The 20,227-nt window shown below is 34.7% G+C and overlaps 1 protein-coding gene across 3 annotated transcripts in view; it reads left to right on the top strand.

The window, feature by feature from the left end:
- Positions 1-20,227, top strand: part of KCNH8 (potassium voltage-gated channel subfamily H member 8) — a 175,473-nt gene that overhangs the window by 76,573 nt on the left and 78,673 nt on the right. For all 3 annotated transcript variants that reach the window (XM_039549761.1, XM_039549760.1, XM_039549759.1), the window contains exons 4-5: positions 8,469-8,596; positions 11,258-11,498. In XM_039549761.1, the coding sequence (XP_039405695.1) occupies positions 8,469-8,596; positions 11,258-11,498 (369 nt within the window). The remainder of the gene's footprint in view (positions 1-8,468; positions 8,597-11,257; positions 11,499-20,227) is intronic.

The raw sequence follows: 20,227 nt of genomic DNA, 5'->3' as shown, positions 1-20,227 counted from the left end.
TGAAAAGCAAGTCACCACCTTTTCTTCCTAAAACTATGTTTTGTAAGCAAATTGATGGTCTTTTCTATATGCAGGAAAATATTTATTTGTTTGGGTTTTTTTAATAAACAGTTTCTCAAGTAGTTTTATGGGAGCTTTATTTTAGCATCCTCATTTACAATGAGCTACTTTTTGGTGAGCTAGTTAAAAGTTGCATTGTCTTTTGAAGGAAAAGTGATTAAACTTAAAATTCCATTCGCCAAATCTGGACTCCAGTGTGGTATGGCTGGGTCAGTACTTTGTCATTTCTGCATATGAACCTTCTATAAGACACTAGAACATATGCTGGAATTTAGTGGGACTACAGGAATCCAGGTAGGAAAATAAGAATTTAAATTATTCTGTGACTACTTTTAGACCTTTAATCTGTATGCTAATGTGTAATAACTTAGATTACATAGATGTAGAGTTCCACTGCTAGAGTCACTGCTAAAATTCCCATTTAATTTGACTCATTCCACAAAGATTCCTTTAGTCTTTATTGGTAATCTATCTGCTTTTGTTTCAGGTTTTTTTATTGTGAAAATTTTGAACTCTTTATTTGAAAACAATTATTATAAAAATGTGTGCAATATGCCACAGAATTACATGATAGTTGAGGTGGGAAGGCATCTCTGGAGATTATCTGGTCCAATGACCCCTTCTCAAAGGGTCAGGTTGAATGCATTGCACAGGAACATGTGCAGATGTGTGCTGAATAACACGAAGGATGGAGACTCCACAACTTATCTGGGCACTCTGTTCCAGTGTTTGACTCCTCATAGAGCAAAAAAAAGCTTTTTCTTAAACAGAATTTCATGTTTCAGGTTGGTCTGCCTGTTGGCAAAGATGCCTTCACCCTCGAAATAATGTGAATTAAAAGTTGGACTACACCTTTTGTCACCACAAATTAAACTAAGATGCATGCTATGGTTCAACTGGCTGGCTTTTTCTGGCTTCTTAGTAATCCTTAGGTCCATATGAATTTCTAAGGAGACAGAATTATTCTGATTATTCATCATTTTTTGGAGGGAGGAGTTGTTCTTTCCGTGTGCCAGAAGTGAAATACCATGTGCCAAACACTTTACATTACAGATATTTTTATGTTGAAAATGTCTATTTGGAGTGGGAATAGTCTCGTGCAAGAAATTCTGCAATGTGCACTTTGATTTATTCTGCTTAATTACTGTCTCAGCTACTTCATGATTGCTCAAGCTACTGCAGTGAATATTCAGGGGAAGTTTTTCATTTTAAAGCACTTATACCTGTCAGGAGGAAGTATGTTGAGGTGGGGAACATAACCGTACAATCACTTAGATTTACAATAACCAAAGCAGATAAAATTTTTTCAGGATATACAGGCACCATGCAGTTCTATCAGGAGAGGAGGTGGGTTAAAAGCAGAGTTTAACCCCAGTATTCCCACTACCCAAAGGAAGAAAATATTGAGGAATTTATTCTGCAATTTATTCTGCAATGACTCAGTTGCATCTTCCCTAGGATCACTTTGCTCCTGGCCCTCTGTCAAATTAAGAGAGGTCTGAAACTCTTTTGCCATTAGTAAAGAGAAACTCCTTTCCTCTTGGTCTGTGCATGATAGTTTAAACACTTAGGGGACAAAAATAGAGCTGCCTTGTTCCTTTTTGCATTTGTGAGCACGAAGATGCTCTCCCTCACCTTTTCACCTTCTTACCCAAGCAAATAAGTTGTATTTGAGCCTCAAATCTTTAGAGACATATCAATCTTTGTAGCTCTTGCTTTACTCTTGCACCAAGTGTTAAATGCAAGTGGCAGTTCCATTCCAGCAGCTCTCAGAGAGGTACAGGGCATGTTCTGGAACTGAAGGGAAAGTGTCCTTTGTGATATATGTAGAATGAAAAGGAGGAAAAGAAAAGCAAAGTCTGATTCTTGAGCAAATGCAGAGCAGCAGATTGTATTCTGGGATATCCTGGAAGGTTGAGAGAATATATACATTAGCAACCAAAAAGTTCATACTCACCAGTTCTAGATAAATTTGTGCCATTGCTTTCAGATTTTCCTTAGAAAACAAAGTTATCAAGGAGTGGGGAGGAGGGAGCTGTTGTTTGTTTGGGTTTCTGTTTTGTTTTGTTTTGTTTTCCATTTTGCTGGCAGATTGTTGGAAAATATCTTCAGACATTCTTTTTAAAGTCTGAAAATTCAACCATGTAAAACAGACAAGAGAAGACATAGAAGAAACAGGGAATATGTTCAGTGCATGTGTTGCTGATTAGAACTCTTCAGAGTTGTGTGTGTGTGGTAGGTGACTAGTTAACGAGGCAGATGGTTTACAACCTTCCTATACAATTTACAACCTTTCTTATTTCTGTGGGGAAAAAATCTGAAAAGGGAGAAATATCTTTAAAGACTTTCATTGGCCTAGACACAGTCTGGAATCTCACATTTTATTAAGAGGCCATGAGGACTAGAATACATATTTCATGTGTACTTTGTGTTCAGAAACAATTTAGGAGGCCTTGGGCCATTTGCAGAATTTAACTGTAATTGCAGTTATAGGGCATGTAATTCATGCTGCAGATCCTCAGAGCAATTCTCAGCAAATGAGACCTATTACAAGTGAGTTTTGCATAGCTGTAGAAAAGATGGCTTTACAACTCTCCATCCTAAATTGTATACTTAAAAGTTGTAAAACAGGTTGAGTTTAAGACTAGTCACTTTCATAGTCTGAAAATCTCATTCCTTGAGAGATAATCAGAGATATTTTCGGGGTGTTTCAATGACCCCGATGTGGGGTATGTATACATATATATATGGAACACATACACAGACATCACAGGGTTTTGAACTTATATATGTCTCAGCTTTAAAAACCATTTTTAAAAAAATCTATTCCCCTTCCCCCTGCTGTTTTAACTCCGGACACGTTACACTGACCACAAAACTTTTTTATAGGTGACTTATCTGGTTCTGTATTGTACATAAATCTATTAAGAAAACAAGTCTTCATTCTCAAAAGACTTAATTTCATTACAAGATAGTAATTATTCAGGTACATATATTACTACTTTCACTTGAGTGAGCAAGGTGTACTTTAATATCATCTTCTTTGCAAATTTTTTTTTAATTATTTTTGCAATGAATGACTTTTAAATTATGATCACTTTTTTCTGACTATTCAAAAGGAGGAAAAGATATCAGTAAATAAAATATATGATTAAATTTATGGAATTAAAGGAAAAAAGAAAACTCTCAGGTTCCACGATATTATGTCCTTAAATACTACACACTTGCAGAGGAAGAGATATTAACCCTTGCTGAAGAGGGTGAAAAGTTTCTTGGTGACTTAAATAGTTGGCTTTATTTAAGTTCCAGGGGTTCCTGAAAAATATTTCAAATATTCTCTTTATTATTACAGGTATGCTTTTGTTCATAATGATATATGAGCATATCACTGTCTCATGAGCCTTGTTGGAATTTGCTGCGGGAAATAAAAACTATTCCAGGAAAAAACAGTCACCTCAAAAAAAGTTGGAAGTGAGTGATGACCAATCTGTAAATTCGATGCTACATCTTGTTCTGTAAGAACTACATATGACCACTCACTTTAGCTGAATCAATAGACATATTTCAAATTTGATGACAAAATAAAAATGACAGTTTTCCCATTTGTGTGACAACTCTAGAGTATTAACAGTAGAAAGCGAGCGAATAAACTATTTTTACACAATTATGAAATAGCTATTTTTGAGTCAGAATATTTTACTTCATTATAAGTGTTCTGTAACTTTTCAGCAGTAGTATTAATAAATGAGAAAATAGTTTAAGTAATTCACTTTCAGAGTTCTTCTGCTGAAACTCGGTCTATTAGAAGCAGCTGAAAAAAGACATGTCTGTTGGAATTTTTTTTCCCCATTCTGAATTTTAAGAGAAAGACCCAAATACAGGTATCTAAAAAGAAATACTTATTTATTTAGGGATGTGCTCCCATCAACCACCAAAATGGAAGAGGAGAAAGAACCCTTCTTTTGGCTGTGTGTGTATGTTTCCTCATACCTTTTTTCTTCATAGTGGAAGAATAAGCAGACCAAAATGTGGTTAAGGATTTTTATCTCATAAGCATACCCCTGTTTAAAGGTCTTTCTTATTCATAAAAACATTAATAGTAATGTATAATATTGCTTCTTTTCTCTTTCTGTTCAAAGCTGAATTTTCTCTCAAGGCATAATACTAAAATTATGATAATCATACCGTTGATTCTGTGTAAAATTGGCCCCTTTAAAAAATGTTCTGTAATAATGTTTACAGTGTATAGCTGGTATGTGTGTTAAGTACACCTTCTTATTGAATCAGTTAATCAGTTACAGAAATAAAAAAGCAGCTAGAGGCTAGCCTGGATCCACCATACAGCTAACAGTTATGTGAATTGTTGGCTGTTGTAGGCAGAAAGAATGTGTCATACCACCAACAGAACTCCTGCAGCCTCTTGCCCATGGTAGTGCTTTTATTCTGTCATTAATACCAAAGATGACTTTTATCAGTTTTCTCTTTATTGGCAACTGCTGGTGCAATGTCTCCTGAATAATAACAGAAAATTTGCTAAAGATTTTTAAAAGCCTAGAAAAAAAATCATACCAACTTTCCATATAATCTGGTTTTAGAGGGTTGTTTTGTGTTCATTCAGAGTTGCTTTCCCCAGTTGTCTTCTTCAGAATTTCCTTGGTGGTTTGGTTTTTTTGAGGACTGCCTATGAAATGTGTTTTGTGTCAGTGATACTGGATATTATTTAGTACCAGTGTGTTTCCTGTAGACATCATTGTATTTATTTTATTGCACATGGGTTACTCGTGGAGGCCTATGAAAAGATCACACTTTCTGTTGTGGTATTCCTAATCTTATGATGCAATTGATGAGGGTTTCTCAAGATGTATTAAAAGGACAAAAAATTCTTGATTGCACTTCTCACAGGAAGCCTTTTACAGATAAAGCTGTAAGACAAATAAATTCTTTAATAAATCATTCACTGAACCCAGGTTCAAAAAGGAGCACTTCAGTACTTGAAAGATATTCCAGGTAAAAACATCTCTCTGTGTGATTGGGCTGAGTGGTTGTGACAGCCTAAAGATATACACAGCAAAGGTAATGGGGGAGGTTTATTCTCCTGCCTGATTTCAGAATAGAGTATCAGGAGAGATCACACAGGTAGCACAATATACCACTCTGTGTTTCAAGCAGGGAAGGGTCCAACCTGCATTAAAAGTCACAGCGTTAACATGGTTACTATGCATTTTCACAGTGTTCCTTTCACCGTGCGTATGGAGCAGCATCATGGATTTCTTCAAGTCTGTCCCTATTTAGATACCTTTTAGCTATGAAGAAAGTCCATTTCTCCTGTTCTACTTTGTTGGTGGTGTTGTTATTGTTCAACAGGAAATCTAGTTCACACATTCAAAATGATGTTATTTCTATGATAAATTTTCTTAGGTGGGAGCTGGCCTTACTTGCTGTTTCATCTCACAGTTGACTTTAACTTTGTAAACAATGAAATAAACGAAAAAGTTCTTATCTACTCTACCAGTTTATCTAGTCCTTTGAGTAAAATGCTAGTAGAATAAATTTTTTTTATTATTATTCCTCATACTCGCTCCTGGCTTAGCTCTCAAAATAACTAAGGTGAAGTCATCTCATTATTTTATGGAATTTATTTATAAAAGTGTACACTACATTGTTAAATAAAACTGAAATTTAGAATTTTCACTGAGAACACCCACTATCGGGTCCATGTAAATCTGGAACTCACTGTTTTTCTGCAGGACTCTTCCTTGCAAAGTGTTTAAAGATATCTATCTATATCTGTATCTATATCTATACTACCTCTCCTGCTTTTGCCCAGGCAGGGTTACTGCACAGCAGGACTTGAGATGGTCATATTTACACTCTTTGAGGAGGATAGTCATTGTGCCTGAATCAATCTTACCCTAGGCCTAACTGCCCCACCTGCCAAGCAAACAGGACAGTGGTGGCAATCAAGTAGTTGGGGCTGGAATATAACTTTGAGCATGGAGCTAACATGCTTGTGAATATGTAAAAAAGCAGTGAAGCGTCATGGTCTTGTCCCTGGTGGTGACCCTGTCTTTCCTTGGCTGCTGTACTGAAGAAATACTGCTTAGAGATCCAGGTCTGCAGCCTCACAGCCTTTAGGATAACTCTGTCACTTTGGTTGTTGGTAGAACTACCATCTCTGAATAAAGTTACTCAGGTGTGCATGCGTTCCCAGGCTAAACTCCCAGGCTGCTTTACATCCCTCTCTATTTCATTCACATACTGCCAGTATATTGTGTTCTGGGTTAAATTTGAGAGGTGCAGGTTGCTTTTGTTCACACTCTATGTTTTAGGCAAACATAGGCAAATCTCTCGGATTTTCCTGTGTAATATGAATTAAACGCTAGATCTTAATCTTCTGTTTTGTGTCCATGCACACTTGGATTGAAAACTTTCAGTGGTAATGACCCATGATCAGACGGGAGATATTTCCATACAAGAGAATGTTGGGTGTCTATCACACCAGAGGGAATTGTAGGTAGTGGTTTAATTTAATGCATGTTCTATTAATACATGAATGAGAAAAGTGAAACCAGTTTTTTGAAGGCATACAAATTAATGCTATGAAAAATGAGGAAAAACTACCAAGGCTGAGAGAGTTTTTGTAAATAAAGTGCAAACTTTCTGGCCAGATCAGGTTAGTTTATTTTGGTATTTGGAAAAAAATGCATTTCATGGTCTCTCTCATGCCACAGGTTGTCCTCTATGGAGTGAGCATAGTGCTTCTGGGTCACATCAGGGTTACTCAGTCTTCACTATGAGTGGGGAGTTGCTGGAACATGGCAGTTTAGGTTGAGAAAGGAAAAAGAAAGAGGCCTGTAAATGGTTTTAAAAATAATTTCAAAGTCATATGACAAAACTAGGCTACTATAGCTGAACAATACTCCAGTGGAGAGACTTAATTATTAATTCAAGAGACTTAAATTAACTTTTCCTCAGAGAAAGAGATAAGAACTTTATTCTTACCCAGATTAAGAACACTTAATATATAGTTTGAGTTTTAAATGGTTTGATGATTAAGAGATTACTTTTTAAAACCCAATATTAATGTAGTTGTGTCTTTTCTGAAATAATGCTTTTTGATCCATCTTTCTTCATTGTAGCTGACATCAATATGTGTTGGAGATGGGAAAGTATCAGGCTTCTCTGTCTGCCTCCTTCGACTTTTGAGTAACCATTTGGCTTTGCAGTATAAAGGTTTTCCCTTCTTTATTTTAGGGTTTTTTTCCCCTTCTCCTTACTGCCAAGTAAAAAAATCCTCAGCTAGGGTGTGCTCTTACATGAATTACACGAAAACTTCTTTACTGAGAAGTTTGGAAAGTTTATCTTCCTACACATTTTGTTATGCATGGTTTTGTGCTGTTAAGCCAAAAATACATCAGTCTTCTAATGTATTATAATACAAATCTTTCTTGCTTTTCTAGGCAGGTTTCAAAATGTAGCTATGTTGCTTGCTGCTAAATTCTGGCTCTGCTAATTAGTTTTGTGTTTTGTTAAATTTTTTCCGCCTTAATTTGTATGCACTGAATTGACTTTAATTAAACCTCCTTGACAGACGGCTTCTTCCTTTATTCCCATAATTTCTTTTTTCTTAATCCTGACACATCACAAAAAGTCTGCTTTCATTTACTCTGGCATAAATTCACTGTAATTCCATCAGAGTGACTGGAATTACTTTGAATTTACTGCTTTATAAGCAAGAACAAAATTTGTTCCCATGATTGACAATTACAGACATCTGAATGGAGGTGAAAACCACAAACCTTTCCAAAATAATGTTCAGTCTTTACTCTTAATGGGTTTCATGTCACCAAGGAATATGTCAAGCCATTGTGCCAGTGGCCATGTGGTGGGAAAAGAAATCTTAACGCATGAATGTAAGAATTGGTTATTATTAATTAACAAGCTCACAAATTAGCATATTCTCACATAATGGAAGCCTAGTACAAGTCAGACTCTTTGTTTTTAAAAGTACACCACAAGAGATTTTTTTTCTTTCTGTAAAATGAGAGACAGAGTAGGATCACCTCAAGGATATTTTCAGTGGTTACTTCTAGCCATCCTTCCCTCTGGTCATCAATCTCTACTTTCTGAAACAGTAGAGAGTACATTTTTCTTATCTATGAAATCATATGTTGCAATTAATTGCTTCTGAGTTGTGTGAAGGCATTTGACAATTAAAACTTTACGGTGGTTTTTATTTGCCCTTCAGGAGAGAGGGGGTTTGTTTCTTTACTGAAAAAGATTAAGCAAAAGGAAAGGTGTGCATAATATTTACATTTCTACCAATGTCTGAAATGTCAGTAGTTCAGGTCCCAAAGGTTAAAGTGTTATTTCCTGATCTTTAATGGACTCTCACCTCTGTTCTGCAGAAAAATGGAAAGGAAGAGGAAGAGCAGGATCACATTTTGAGTCGGCACGTAGACGGAGTAGAGCTGTCCTTTATCATATCTCTGGACATCTACAAAGAAGAGAGAAGAACAAATTAAAAATTAATAATGTAGGTGATATTCTTTTCTTCCCCTCACCCCCCAAAAATGTACTCTTTAAAAAGGCACTATATTTAAAAAAAAAATTTAAAAGTGCTGTAAAAGGTCAGTGAGTACTTGAGAAATATCCTGGTCATAGTTTTACAGTAAAAAGGATTAGAATGCTTCTCACTTAAGTACAGTTCTGCCTACTTTGGTATTTGTTACCATATAGCAAGATAGTACATTTAATCATACTGTAAATAGACATTTAATGCCATGAAACCCACACTATAAAATTTCTCAGAACTTAGAATCCACAGGTTCTCAGAATTTTAGGGTCCAATTTGCCTTGTCATCCCAATTACTTTATCTCAATTATTACTATTTGCCAAAAAAAAATTCAAGATACTGCTCTAGCTGAAACTCTTAATGTTGTTAAGCTCCAAAAGGTCCCCCTTCATTTAGGCAAGTTTTCATATTAATTTCTCCAACTTTGTGCTGTGATATTTATCCTTTCATTTCTTAATTGAAGCAGTGATGTTTCCATCTTCAAATTAATTCTGTGTTCCTCCAGTGACTATAACCAATGAGTAAGTTCACAAAACATGCTGTGAGTGTTGCTAACACTAAATCAAACCATAGACAAACCAAGAATGGTTTCTAAAGAAATATTAATGAGAAAAAATAACTCTCCTGCTCTGTGCAACTATGTTTCAGGAGAAAAGTTAACGCAGAGGATACCTATGAAATCAGTATGTTCATATAAAAAATTGCTAGAATAATATCGGAGCGCCTGTTCCAACTGTGAGAGCCTATAGTTATTGGAAGCAGGGGTCGCAAAAACAGCTTCTCAGAACAGTATTTAGTTTCCTTTTTGCATATTATTAGTTTTAATGAGGCAAAGTCTTTGACAGAGACACAAGAACTAAATGGTCTTTTGTTCTTTTGTGGGTTTTTTTATGGTTAGGGGAGGATGGAAGACAGACAGTGGGAAAAGTAACCAAAGCATATAAAACATGAACACCCTGAAGAGATGATCTGCCACTGGGCATGTTCCTCTTATTGATTACCAAAATTAGGCAGCAGTGCAGAGTCATCCTCATGTAGATTATTATATTAGAAATTAAAAGTAGAAAAACCTTGTTATAGATTAAGGACATGAAAATACACAACTGGTATATATCTCACAGGACATAGAGTCACTTCCATTGGATTTACATATTAAAAGTTGAAAAAAGGTTAAATGTTGAAAAATTATTAAATATTTTTTAAAAAGTTACAAATGTTTCATGTTGAAAAAGCATAATAATAAAAAACCCCCTGAAAAATATGACCAGGTCTTCCAGGAATATTTTCATTGCATAGTAATATGATAATATTTTTTAGGAACATGACTCTTTAATAGTTTCTGAGGACTTACCTGTACTGTCACAATGCTAGTGCAGATGTTATTTTATCATGTTAAAACATTTATTCTGAGACTAATTTACTACCTTTAGTGCATGGATTTTTTGAGCTATGGATTGGAAATAATATGAGGAATGCTTTCTTTTCTATGATTAAAAATGGGCTGACACTAATAAAAGTGAGAATTCAGCTGCTTAGATTCATGAATAAGAACCAAGAATAGAGAAGGCAATGACATCAGTATTTCAAAAGAAAGACAAAGAGAAAGGCTGTGACAGACAACACAAATGTAATTAAGTCTACAGTTTTGCAGGTTTTGTCTTTTTAATTTCATAGTAAATAACTTCAAGATCAGAAGTAATCTTTGCTGAATGCACAATATTGTTTTGGGAGGCTCTTTGTTACTGGAACAGCATTAACCAGGAACACAGTATCAGTGAGCAAGGATTTTGTTAGTAAATAATGCAAGACACTTCATGTCCCACATGCTGCTTTTTGGGAGGGTAGGTGTTTGTTGTCAAAGCTATGAAAGATGAAAACTAAGAATTTTTACAGCTTAATACTGAAATCTTGGCTGCATAAAACATTGGTAAGACAAAGATTCAAGACAAAACTTAGTCTAATGACAAATGTAGTCAGTTCTGAAGCCTTACTACAGCAGATATACACTTTGGTTTAGATCAGGAGTACAATTTTAAAGAAAACCAAAAAGTTATTCCTACTAACTGTGCTTTCATTCACAGATGGAACTAAACCAGGAGAGGTGCTCCAACTACTGGAGCTGTTCAGTCCATAGGACCAGGCTAGAGCTAGTCTGAAAGAACCTCCTCACAGCTCTACATGTAGCATGTTTTTCTTTAACACCATCTATTGCTTTCTATATGTTCCTATTTACAGTACTATTTCCTTGTGTATACGAAGCTCTAACCTATCTGTCCAGTAGGATAACATTGCTCTACAGTGAAAATTAATTCAACAGAGGAAGAAATAGCTTGCCAGACTCAGTCCCCTCTTTGCTCTCTTTAATCTGTAACTTATTAGTCTTCTTCCTGCCTCAACATTCACAAAAGTTATTCCATGAGCAGAACCATCTGTATAAATAAATGTGAGGTCTACGTTAGAAACAAAAGTAGCATTAGGTCTTGCCTGCATATGAGTATGTCATATGTTATTTTGCTTCTTTTACAAAAAACACCAACCACCTAAGGGCTGCGTTGGAAGAAATGCTTTGGTGTAATCAAATTATTGTTTTGTCTCAATTAATTTTTTTCTCTCTTTTTCAGAATGTTTTCGTAGATAAACCAGCATTTCCAGAATACAAAGTTTCAGATGCAAAAAAATCCAAATTCATTTTGTTGCATTTTAGCACTTTTAAAGCTGGCTGGGACTGGCTTATTTTACTGGCAACGTTTTATGTTGCTGTGACTGTACCTTACAACGTTTCCTTTATTGGCCATGATGAGCTGTCGACAACTCGAAGCACAACTGTCAGTGACATTGCAGTGGAAATTCTCTTTATCATTGGTAAGATATGTTTGGGGGTTGTTTGGGATCTCTTTTCTGACATTTAGGATTTTCACAGAATGAATAATATTACAGAAGAGGAAATAATCATTCCTTTCATGACTTTAGAGAAAATCAATGTTAGGTGTACGGCTTGATATTTTCTCTGAACTTTAGAACACCTTTTTTTACTTTAAATTGATTGAAGTAATTCTGCTGTTGCTCTAAAAGGACTTTGTTCTCAAGGAAGATTGAAACCCATTGTTTCACCCTGTGGATGCCTAAAGCCTTCCCAGTATAGGAATGTGCCCTGGAATTGCTATGGTTTTGTTCACAATCTATGAGGTTATTTTTTTATTTCACAAACAGAAGTGGACCACAATCTGAATAGATTTTTTAAAATATTGATGTAAGATTAAAACTCATACTGCAATAATGCACATGTACAATATCAATATGCTATATGAAAACTGGGATAGAATTTGAGAGGTTGGAGTTTGGTCATCTGATCCATTCTCTAAACTTTTTATTTCCATGATCCATTTAATTCTTATGTCTTTTGAGAATCAAGAAGAAGACAAGGTCATATCTAATAATGGCTTTGTAGCAAAGAAATTTCGGGGGGGAGGGGGGTTGTATTTTTTTTTTCTTCAATTTATTTCTGAATATGGAAAAGAATCCCCGACTAGAGTCAAACAGATTTTTCCCCAAGCTTTTACTATTATAATACCACTCAGTGCTGTCACACTGATGAAACAGAGCTCAGATCTGTTGCAATTATGCAGGTGGAGAAGCTATTATTTTTAAGAAATAAGCCAAGTGGAGCATGTCTTTCTTGAACATGAAAAGGGCTTGGATGGGTTCTGAGAGAGAAAGAAAATGAAAAAAATAATCAAATCATTCTCAGGTTTGAAACTTCTTTTCCACTTTAATCTTCTCTATTTTTTCGTGAAAAAATATAGCTTAGCTTAAACATTAAAAGCAGCATTACAATCTTCTCTAGGAGAACTAAAGAAATCTCAACCATAAAAACTAAGCAATAACTCAGAAGATTTTCTTACAAAAATTTTGAAAAGTTTATTCCATTTCTTTGTCAGCTTTGTTGTAGACAGTAAGCCTAGTAGGTGATGTGGATGATGGAAGAATCAGATGTTATAATGGATAAATATTTGTTTCCTCCTTTGGTCATTGCTTCATCATTAGAGTTAAGGTCTAATTTTCAGTGCTATGCTCACTATTAGATCTTGGTGGAATCCTTCACGTTAATGCAAAAAAATCACAATCAAAGATACGCAAGCACTGCAGTAAGAAACTTGCATTCTGCAATGCAAACCATCAAGGATCATCTTGTGTCTTGCATAAAGAGTGAGGTTATGACTCTAGTCAGTCATAAATTAATGTTACATTAAGAATACTAAATCAAATAATCCTACTTTATGTACCTGGGTGACTTTACAAAAAGAGTAGACTCAAGGTTACAATATTTTGATAATGGTGTAGATAACTGGTTTGTGTTATAAAAGTGTTTACTTGAACATAAGCACAAGACAGTACAATCTGTATTTAACTGATTTATGTGCTGTAGTGTTCTATTGAAGCAAGACAGATGATGAACTGCTTAGTGTTACTTTTCTGGTTATATATTTTGCTGGAAATATGGAGTTTTATATCAGTAAGTCAAAAGCAAAGGCATCTCTATGATCAATAGAATAGCTGAGTAAAAAAATACAACCAAGAAGATTTTCTGTAAATTTTACTTCATATTTTCCAGATAGATTTTTAGGTCTGTAGTCCAGGAAATCAAACTGTGGCTGTAACTAAATACATTCAAAAAATGTGCATGAAGTACTAGAAGAGACTTTGCCTAATCATGTTACAGGTAACCACAAACACTGTACTGTAGAGTACCGATATTCCTCCCCCACAGTTTGAATAATGGGTCCATTTTCTCCAGAATAATTTTTTTCTAAATTTATTTAGAAAGTAATTTATTTAGAAAATAAATTTATTTAGAAAATAATTTATTTAGAAAACAATTTTTTTTCTAAATTTATTTAGAAAATTTAAATCTGCAGCTCTGAGGAAAGTTCATGGAGTATTTTCAGGATATTCTCATACTGCATTTAAACCCCTGCAGTGAATTTAAAGAAAATAGTGTGTTTATGATCATCTCTCCAGGGTCCTTTATCCATTAAAATGTTGAATTAATATGTCTCAGAACATGTGTAACTACATTGAAAGTAGTAAGATTGACAGCATACTTAAATTTAAGCATAAGTTTCAGGGTATTTGTTGCACTGTGGCTCTGACAAGCACATCTTTGATGGATGATCTATGTGCTCTGAGAAAAGTCAATGAGAAATGTTAAGAAAAATTCTTCTTATGATGCTGCTGCCTCAGAAAGTCAGTGGGAAGATCTGTCTGATAGAGGGTCTTCAGCTGTATTACAGCTCTGTAGTCACAGATTGAGGTATCACAAAAGTACTCATGGATTGGAGAAATAGAGTCTATCTACTTTGATTTTATTCAGGTTTCTGAGAACATGGAGTAGTATTCCTTTTATGAGCATAGTTTGCATAAACACTTGCTTGGATTTGACAAGGTCTTTGTTCTTAGCTGTGTTATCCAAGACTGGCTACATTCTCCAGCATATGTTGGGACTCTTGGGGATGGTTCTGTGGACAGCCAGGAATTGGACTTGATAATCCTTGCGGGTCCCTTCCAACTCAGTTTATTCTGCTATTCTGTGACATGTGTCAACCTATGCTTAAACATGATAAAAATAGATATGGAAGTGTTCTTCCGACTTGGGGTGCTTACAACTAAGAGTATTGATATGAATTAAATCATTTGTGAGAAAAACATCTAGCTTGAGGTTTAACAGCTTTAGTCTTTAAAGTTCTCTAAAACATGACAGAAGATAAACAGTAATAACAACATATTTTGTGACATCTTCGGGGAAGAGGATGAAGTGAGAACATAATTAGGGCTTCTCATATGAACCTAAATTTTTCATGTGATGTTTCCTGTGAAAACTTGTGTAATGTCGTGTTTAAGTGTACTGTCATATCAGTTTCCCTTTGTTATGTGTCCAAACCTGCTCTAACATCCCCCTGTAAATAAACCTTTTGCTTCCTCTGACCAAAGACAGAGTAAGATTAGTTTAGTTTTAGATTTTTTTTTGTCTTATGTATTCAAAAATCATAAAGATAAAGGTGCAGAGAAAAACGTTTTAGCATTAATGTATTTAAATAAACTCATTAAAAAATATCCTAAGAGGTGTTTCATCTCTTAAGAGATATTACTATATTACCTGCTTTATTGCACTATTTGCTTCAAGTTTTATGCCCCTGTATTTCCATAGACAGTAGCTGGGTCCTTCATTTCTTGATAGGTATGTCTGGGAGCCTGAATATCAATACTTCTAAGAAACATAATGGATCTTGGTTACTTTTCAGTAACATTTTTAAAGTTTTCTTCTTCCTGGAGGAAAAAAGGCAGGAGAATCTCTCACCAAGATCATTCAATTTAATTAGTAACAACCTTCCGATTGCATAACTTTTACTCTTCCATAACTATCCAGTGTAGTGTTTTTATTGCTGCAGTTGTTTCATTCCAGTTGTCAGATATTGCCCTTTTTTATCTGTTTTGCTTTTTTAAAACTTTATTGAACATCTTGATTGAAGAAAGCAACAATATCTGAAAAATTATCTATACTTTATTGTTTACTCGCAGGAATATTTGAATGGGAGGTCTTCAACCGGAGTTGAGATCAGTGCAATGGTTCAGTGAAAATATGCATAGGCTTTCTGGGTAATGGTAACGCATAATTTGCTGAATAAAATCCAAAGGGTCTGCGTATTTTGTATCTACGGTGGCCAGGAATAGCTATGGAGAGAAGAGCTCAATTTTCTATTTGTGTATCATCTAGTTTTTAGTGGAAGACAAACACTGCATACTAATGATGGCTATAAAATTATACTCTTTGTAAACAGACTGGAAAGTTGTTTTATGTGATTGCCTGCAATACACTGCTTTGCCACCTGTGGAGAAAAAACACATACCCATCCCTTCCTCCACTTTCCACACACAGTCTCTCATCTGAAGACTTGATCTGTGGCTTACACTTTGAAGAGAGAAAATTTATCATGATTAACACTAAGATTTCCTCTCTTTGTATGCATATTTCTCTCTCTCTCTCACTAAATATTATTTTAAAAAGTGTTTTATTGGCAATTTCAGTTTTTTAATGCAACATGTTTAAAAGCACAAAAGCTCTGTTTTGTGTGGCACAATACTATAGATTAAGGGGACTTGTGGGGCCATGAGTATCTATCACAAATGTAAATGACTCAAAATCTCTCAAAAACTGTTTTAAATCATATGAAGTCCTTGAGTCTCAGATGTTTAATATGTAGAGATTTAAAAATATGGTATAAACCTTGTAGAAATTCGTATCATCGTTCCTGACTTACATAGTCATTCAAGTATACTATTTTTGTACTGAAAATAATATATGTTGAATGAAATTTGTTGGAATAAGATGAGGAAGTATTAAATGCTATAAATTTTATTAGATGGCTTTAAAATGGAAGGCTTGTTTTCTTTTTTTTTCCATGTTCTTTTTCATTATTATAATGATCATCATTTCCTATCTTTGCAAGTGCGCAGAAGGTCATTTAAAATAATTTCTGTGTCTGGGGGACCTCACATCTAAGAAAACTTGTGCATTTTGAAAGAAAATGGTAGTTTTTTGAATCCTATTTTTGAAAGTGTGCTTTAAGGCTGTAATGTTATAACTATCAGGAAAACACCAAGGCAGTGTTTTGAAATTATCTCTGGGAATTTATTTCTAAGCAACAAATGGTCTCATCTGTGAATGCATAGGAGCAAAACGTGAACAGATAGAGTGACGTTGTTGATACACCTAATATTTGAGAGAGAAGGTCATAATAAAATATTCATGGTCTATGGATTACCTAGTAATGTGAAAAAACAGTGCAAAATATTTATGCTGAAAAGCAGTAATAGGTTTCCTAAAGATTCTCCCCCAAAGGATCAAACGGAGGTGTGCAAGACCGCATGTTAAACATCTTTCCAATAACCTTCCTTGCATAAATTTTAGGGATAAGACATGCTTGTCAGCACACAAGATGCTGTTTCCAAGCACAAAAACATCAACCTGGACAAAAAGGAGATGAGCATTAGCCACAAGAAGTGATTATTTCATGGAAATATTTCTGTATCCTCTGGTGGATGCAGATAAGATATGGTAATGGAGGCACCCTGAACATTTTATTTGTATTTCCTCTACTAACTCCTCTTCATTAGAGCTACAATCAGGCAAAATTTGTATTTTTCATTTACTATCCTATAATAAAATAGTAATACAACGTTGTTATTTTTCAAAAAGATTAAAGTCTTTTAACTAACAATCTGGGTAATTTCCGAGGAAATTATGTGATGCTTAATAGTTTACCATATTTTTTGTGAATTAGCATGTGGTCCTTTTTTCCTTTCTTTTGTATGATTTATGGCTACTGTCTATGTGAATTGCTGCCAAACTGCATGAGGTAAGTTCTGAGAAAAATATTTCAGGTTTTCCCTTGGAACTGGTCAAAATTTGTAGGCGAATGGAGCAGTTATGCCACTGCCCACTGAATATTTTTCTGATTTGATCTTTGCATTGTTTTCTGCAATGTGAACTCTGCTCATGAAATACCAACAACTATGTCTGCTTCACACAGGTTGAATTTAGTGAAAAGTTACATCATATGATTGATATTTCTCCACTCTCTGGAGCTGCTTTTTTCTGCCATATATCTGCAGGTTCTATTAAGAAAATTGCCCATGTAGAAACTTTCACACTTTGCAGTTGCACATACTAGCTTCTTTTCAAAGAAGAGCTAACAGCTCATTTTTCAGAAATATTTCAAGTTCTTTGCTTTTCTTTCAAGACTCCAAAGTCTGTATCTTCCTTTGTAGAAAAGTCAGTAAAATATATTTTAGCTATTCAAAATATTCAGGAATTGAGTCTGTTTTCAAAAGATACAGCATAGTTTATAAGAAGGCCTTGCCAGTTTAGTATGTTATTATAATGGCCATGATATTTCATGATTTTCTGGTGTATCAACTACTCTGGGACTGAGATTAACTAATCAGAGTTTAACACCCTCATTGTCAAAGAAAGCAACTTAAAAGGGTGAACCCCAAAGGTTAAGGATCAGAGAAGCAGGTAGAAGAAATAACCCCCTCTCTCTTGAAATTAGTGTGCTGGTCATTCATGTCTACAGCAGCCAAAATATAGTGTTTGATAGAACATATCATGTTAGTGCGTTATCACTGTCCCTGCCATTCTCCTGGAGGGACTGACTTTTGTTATAAAAATACCCATTCAAAAGATGCCTTCAGATTTCATTTTTTATATATTCATGGATAATTTACCCAAGTAACACAGTATTTCCACTTGGCTATGACTTCAATATCACATTACTTTCCACTGTAAGAACAAATAGTAAGGAAGAGCAAATCAGCCTGTCAGTTACAGATGGATTTTTCAGCTATGATCCGTCACACCCGAAAATAGATTTTCTTCCATTAAAATCACTGAAAATGTGGTTTATTTGACAAACTTGAATGAATCAAGGCTGAGAACATACATCATAGCACTGCCTTAGGACAGGGACCACGCCACTCCTCATGTACTCTACAGTGATAAGCAACTTGGTGTCAAATCATAAATAAACTCTTACTGGAGAAGTTTGACTGGTAAAACAGCTCAGTGTATTCAATGGTGACTTTAACAGAAAAAAGCCTCTGAATTATAGTTACTCCATGCTAGCAGAAATCTCTTATTCAGAAGTCCATCATGTTACATAATATCAGGCGTATAGATGGTAAAGATTTTAAGAATTTTCAGCTTTTAACCATGTTCCTGTTGTTCATCTGAATTCTAGTCATCCAGCTAAAGCCACGGAACTTCTAAAAAAGATCTTCTTTCAGTGGAGGTGTAATGTGGCTCTAAAATGTATTTTTCAGACTCTGTGACTGCCCACACAAACTAAATGGGGTTACTTGCACAATATTCTGAAGTGCTAGTGACCAGGAGAAAATGAGACTTGGGGTTGCACCCAAAGAAGAATAGGAGGGAGAGGAATATTTGATAGCCATTTTTTAGCTTTTTAAATGTACAGTTGCTTAAGAGCTAATCCTTTTCTATAATTTTCTCTAATGATCATGCTCCTCAATTAGATTCCTTTTTTTTTCTGTTTAAGCAGTAGAAGATAACAAATTCTTCTACTTAATAAAACACCATCCTGGTAGTACAATGATGGGTCTTGGTATTCCATTTTAGATATCAAGTCCAGTAGGACCTCGACAGTATATCTTGGGATACTTAATTTCTTTAAATTCTATCTGTATAAAATTCAGTTCATCTTCTTCCTTCTCGCTGTTACCTACATCAACACAATACTCTGAGACTTCAGTTATACGTAGTTTTATATGACCATTCAGTTCACAAAGATTCTGACAAGAACCAGAAATTTTTACAATCTAGTTGTCTTAAATAGAAGATGTCATATTTAACACACGTGTGTTAAATAAACAGCATTTGGCTAAAATGGGTTTTCCTGAAGGACATCAACTCTTCTTCAAAGACATTAAAGAATCCACAATGCTATTTACTTATGGCTTGTAAAATACATATTTCTATTTTGGAGGTTTTTTCATCAACCTGCAGAAGTGACATCTTGTTAGGTGTTTAGTTTTTAAAATGTTGCTACCTGCTGACTCTTTGTTGGGGCACGCTGGATTGTAGTTTAACGTCTGATATGACACAACCTTGCTTTGCTGCTTCATTTCAAAATTGGATAAGAAGGATGCATTGAATACATCTGGATTTCCCACAAGATTATTACTAGCTTCCCTTGTAACGACATGATACTATTTACTACAAACGAACTAAATTTTCATATTAGCGTTTCTTTCCTAAAACTGTTATTTTGCTTTGTCCTGGATATCAGTGATTTCTTTCTCTTTCTCAAACAGGTCTAGACTTTCATTTCAATTTTTCTATAGTTTACATTGGTTGTCACTTAATATCTGTTCACCATTTGACAAAACTTTCTAAAAAAGAAGAAAAATTGCAGTTCCTCCAGCAGCTGCAAGGCAGTTAGACATTATTTTGATTATATTATTTATATAGTATTTATTTTATTATATATTACATATTATTACATAAAATACCTACATTTTGGTTTATTACGACTCAACCTCTGTTGTGTTTTTTTTCTCATAAGCTTTATTTGACTTCAGAATGGCTCAGGTTCTTACACAATGGTATTAGATGAGCATTATTTTTCTTTCCTATATAAACCAAATTCCAGCTCCCTCGCCTGATCGTGTCAGCATCTGAAAGAAAATCATTAAGCTAATTGTCATTATAGATGTCTGGGAGGAAGATGCTGTACTGAAAAATCACACTTCCTTATGAATAAATTGTTCCTAGGCAATTTACTAGGAACATCTATTTTATCTCAGCAGTAGAATAGGAAAATAGGAGTTTATATAGGGATAGATAAATTGTTGTTCAAAAAATACGGCACTAATTTTTCCTGAAAACTTTCTTAAAAACTGTCTGGCCAGATTCTATCATTATCCTTGTATCATTAAATAAAATTTGTTAAAACAGTCAGATAAATGAAAGAGTCTGAACTCTGGGGAAAGTATTACTAGCTAAAGACAACCGG

The sequence above is a fragment of the Corvus cornix genome, chromosome 2 (assembly GCF_000738735.6).
Source record: "Corvus cornix cornix isolate S_Up_H32 chromosome 2, ASM73873v5, whole genome shotgun sequence".
NCBI lineage: Eukaryota > Metazoa > Chordata > Aves > Passeriformes > Corvidae > Corvus > Corvus cornix.
Note: the sequence above shows the minus strand (reverse complement) of the source record. Positions and strands in the feature narration are given on the sequence as shown.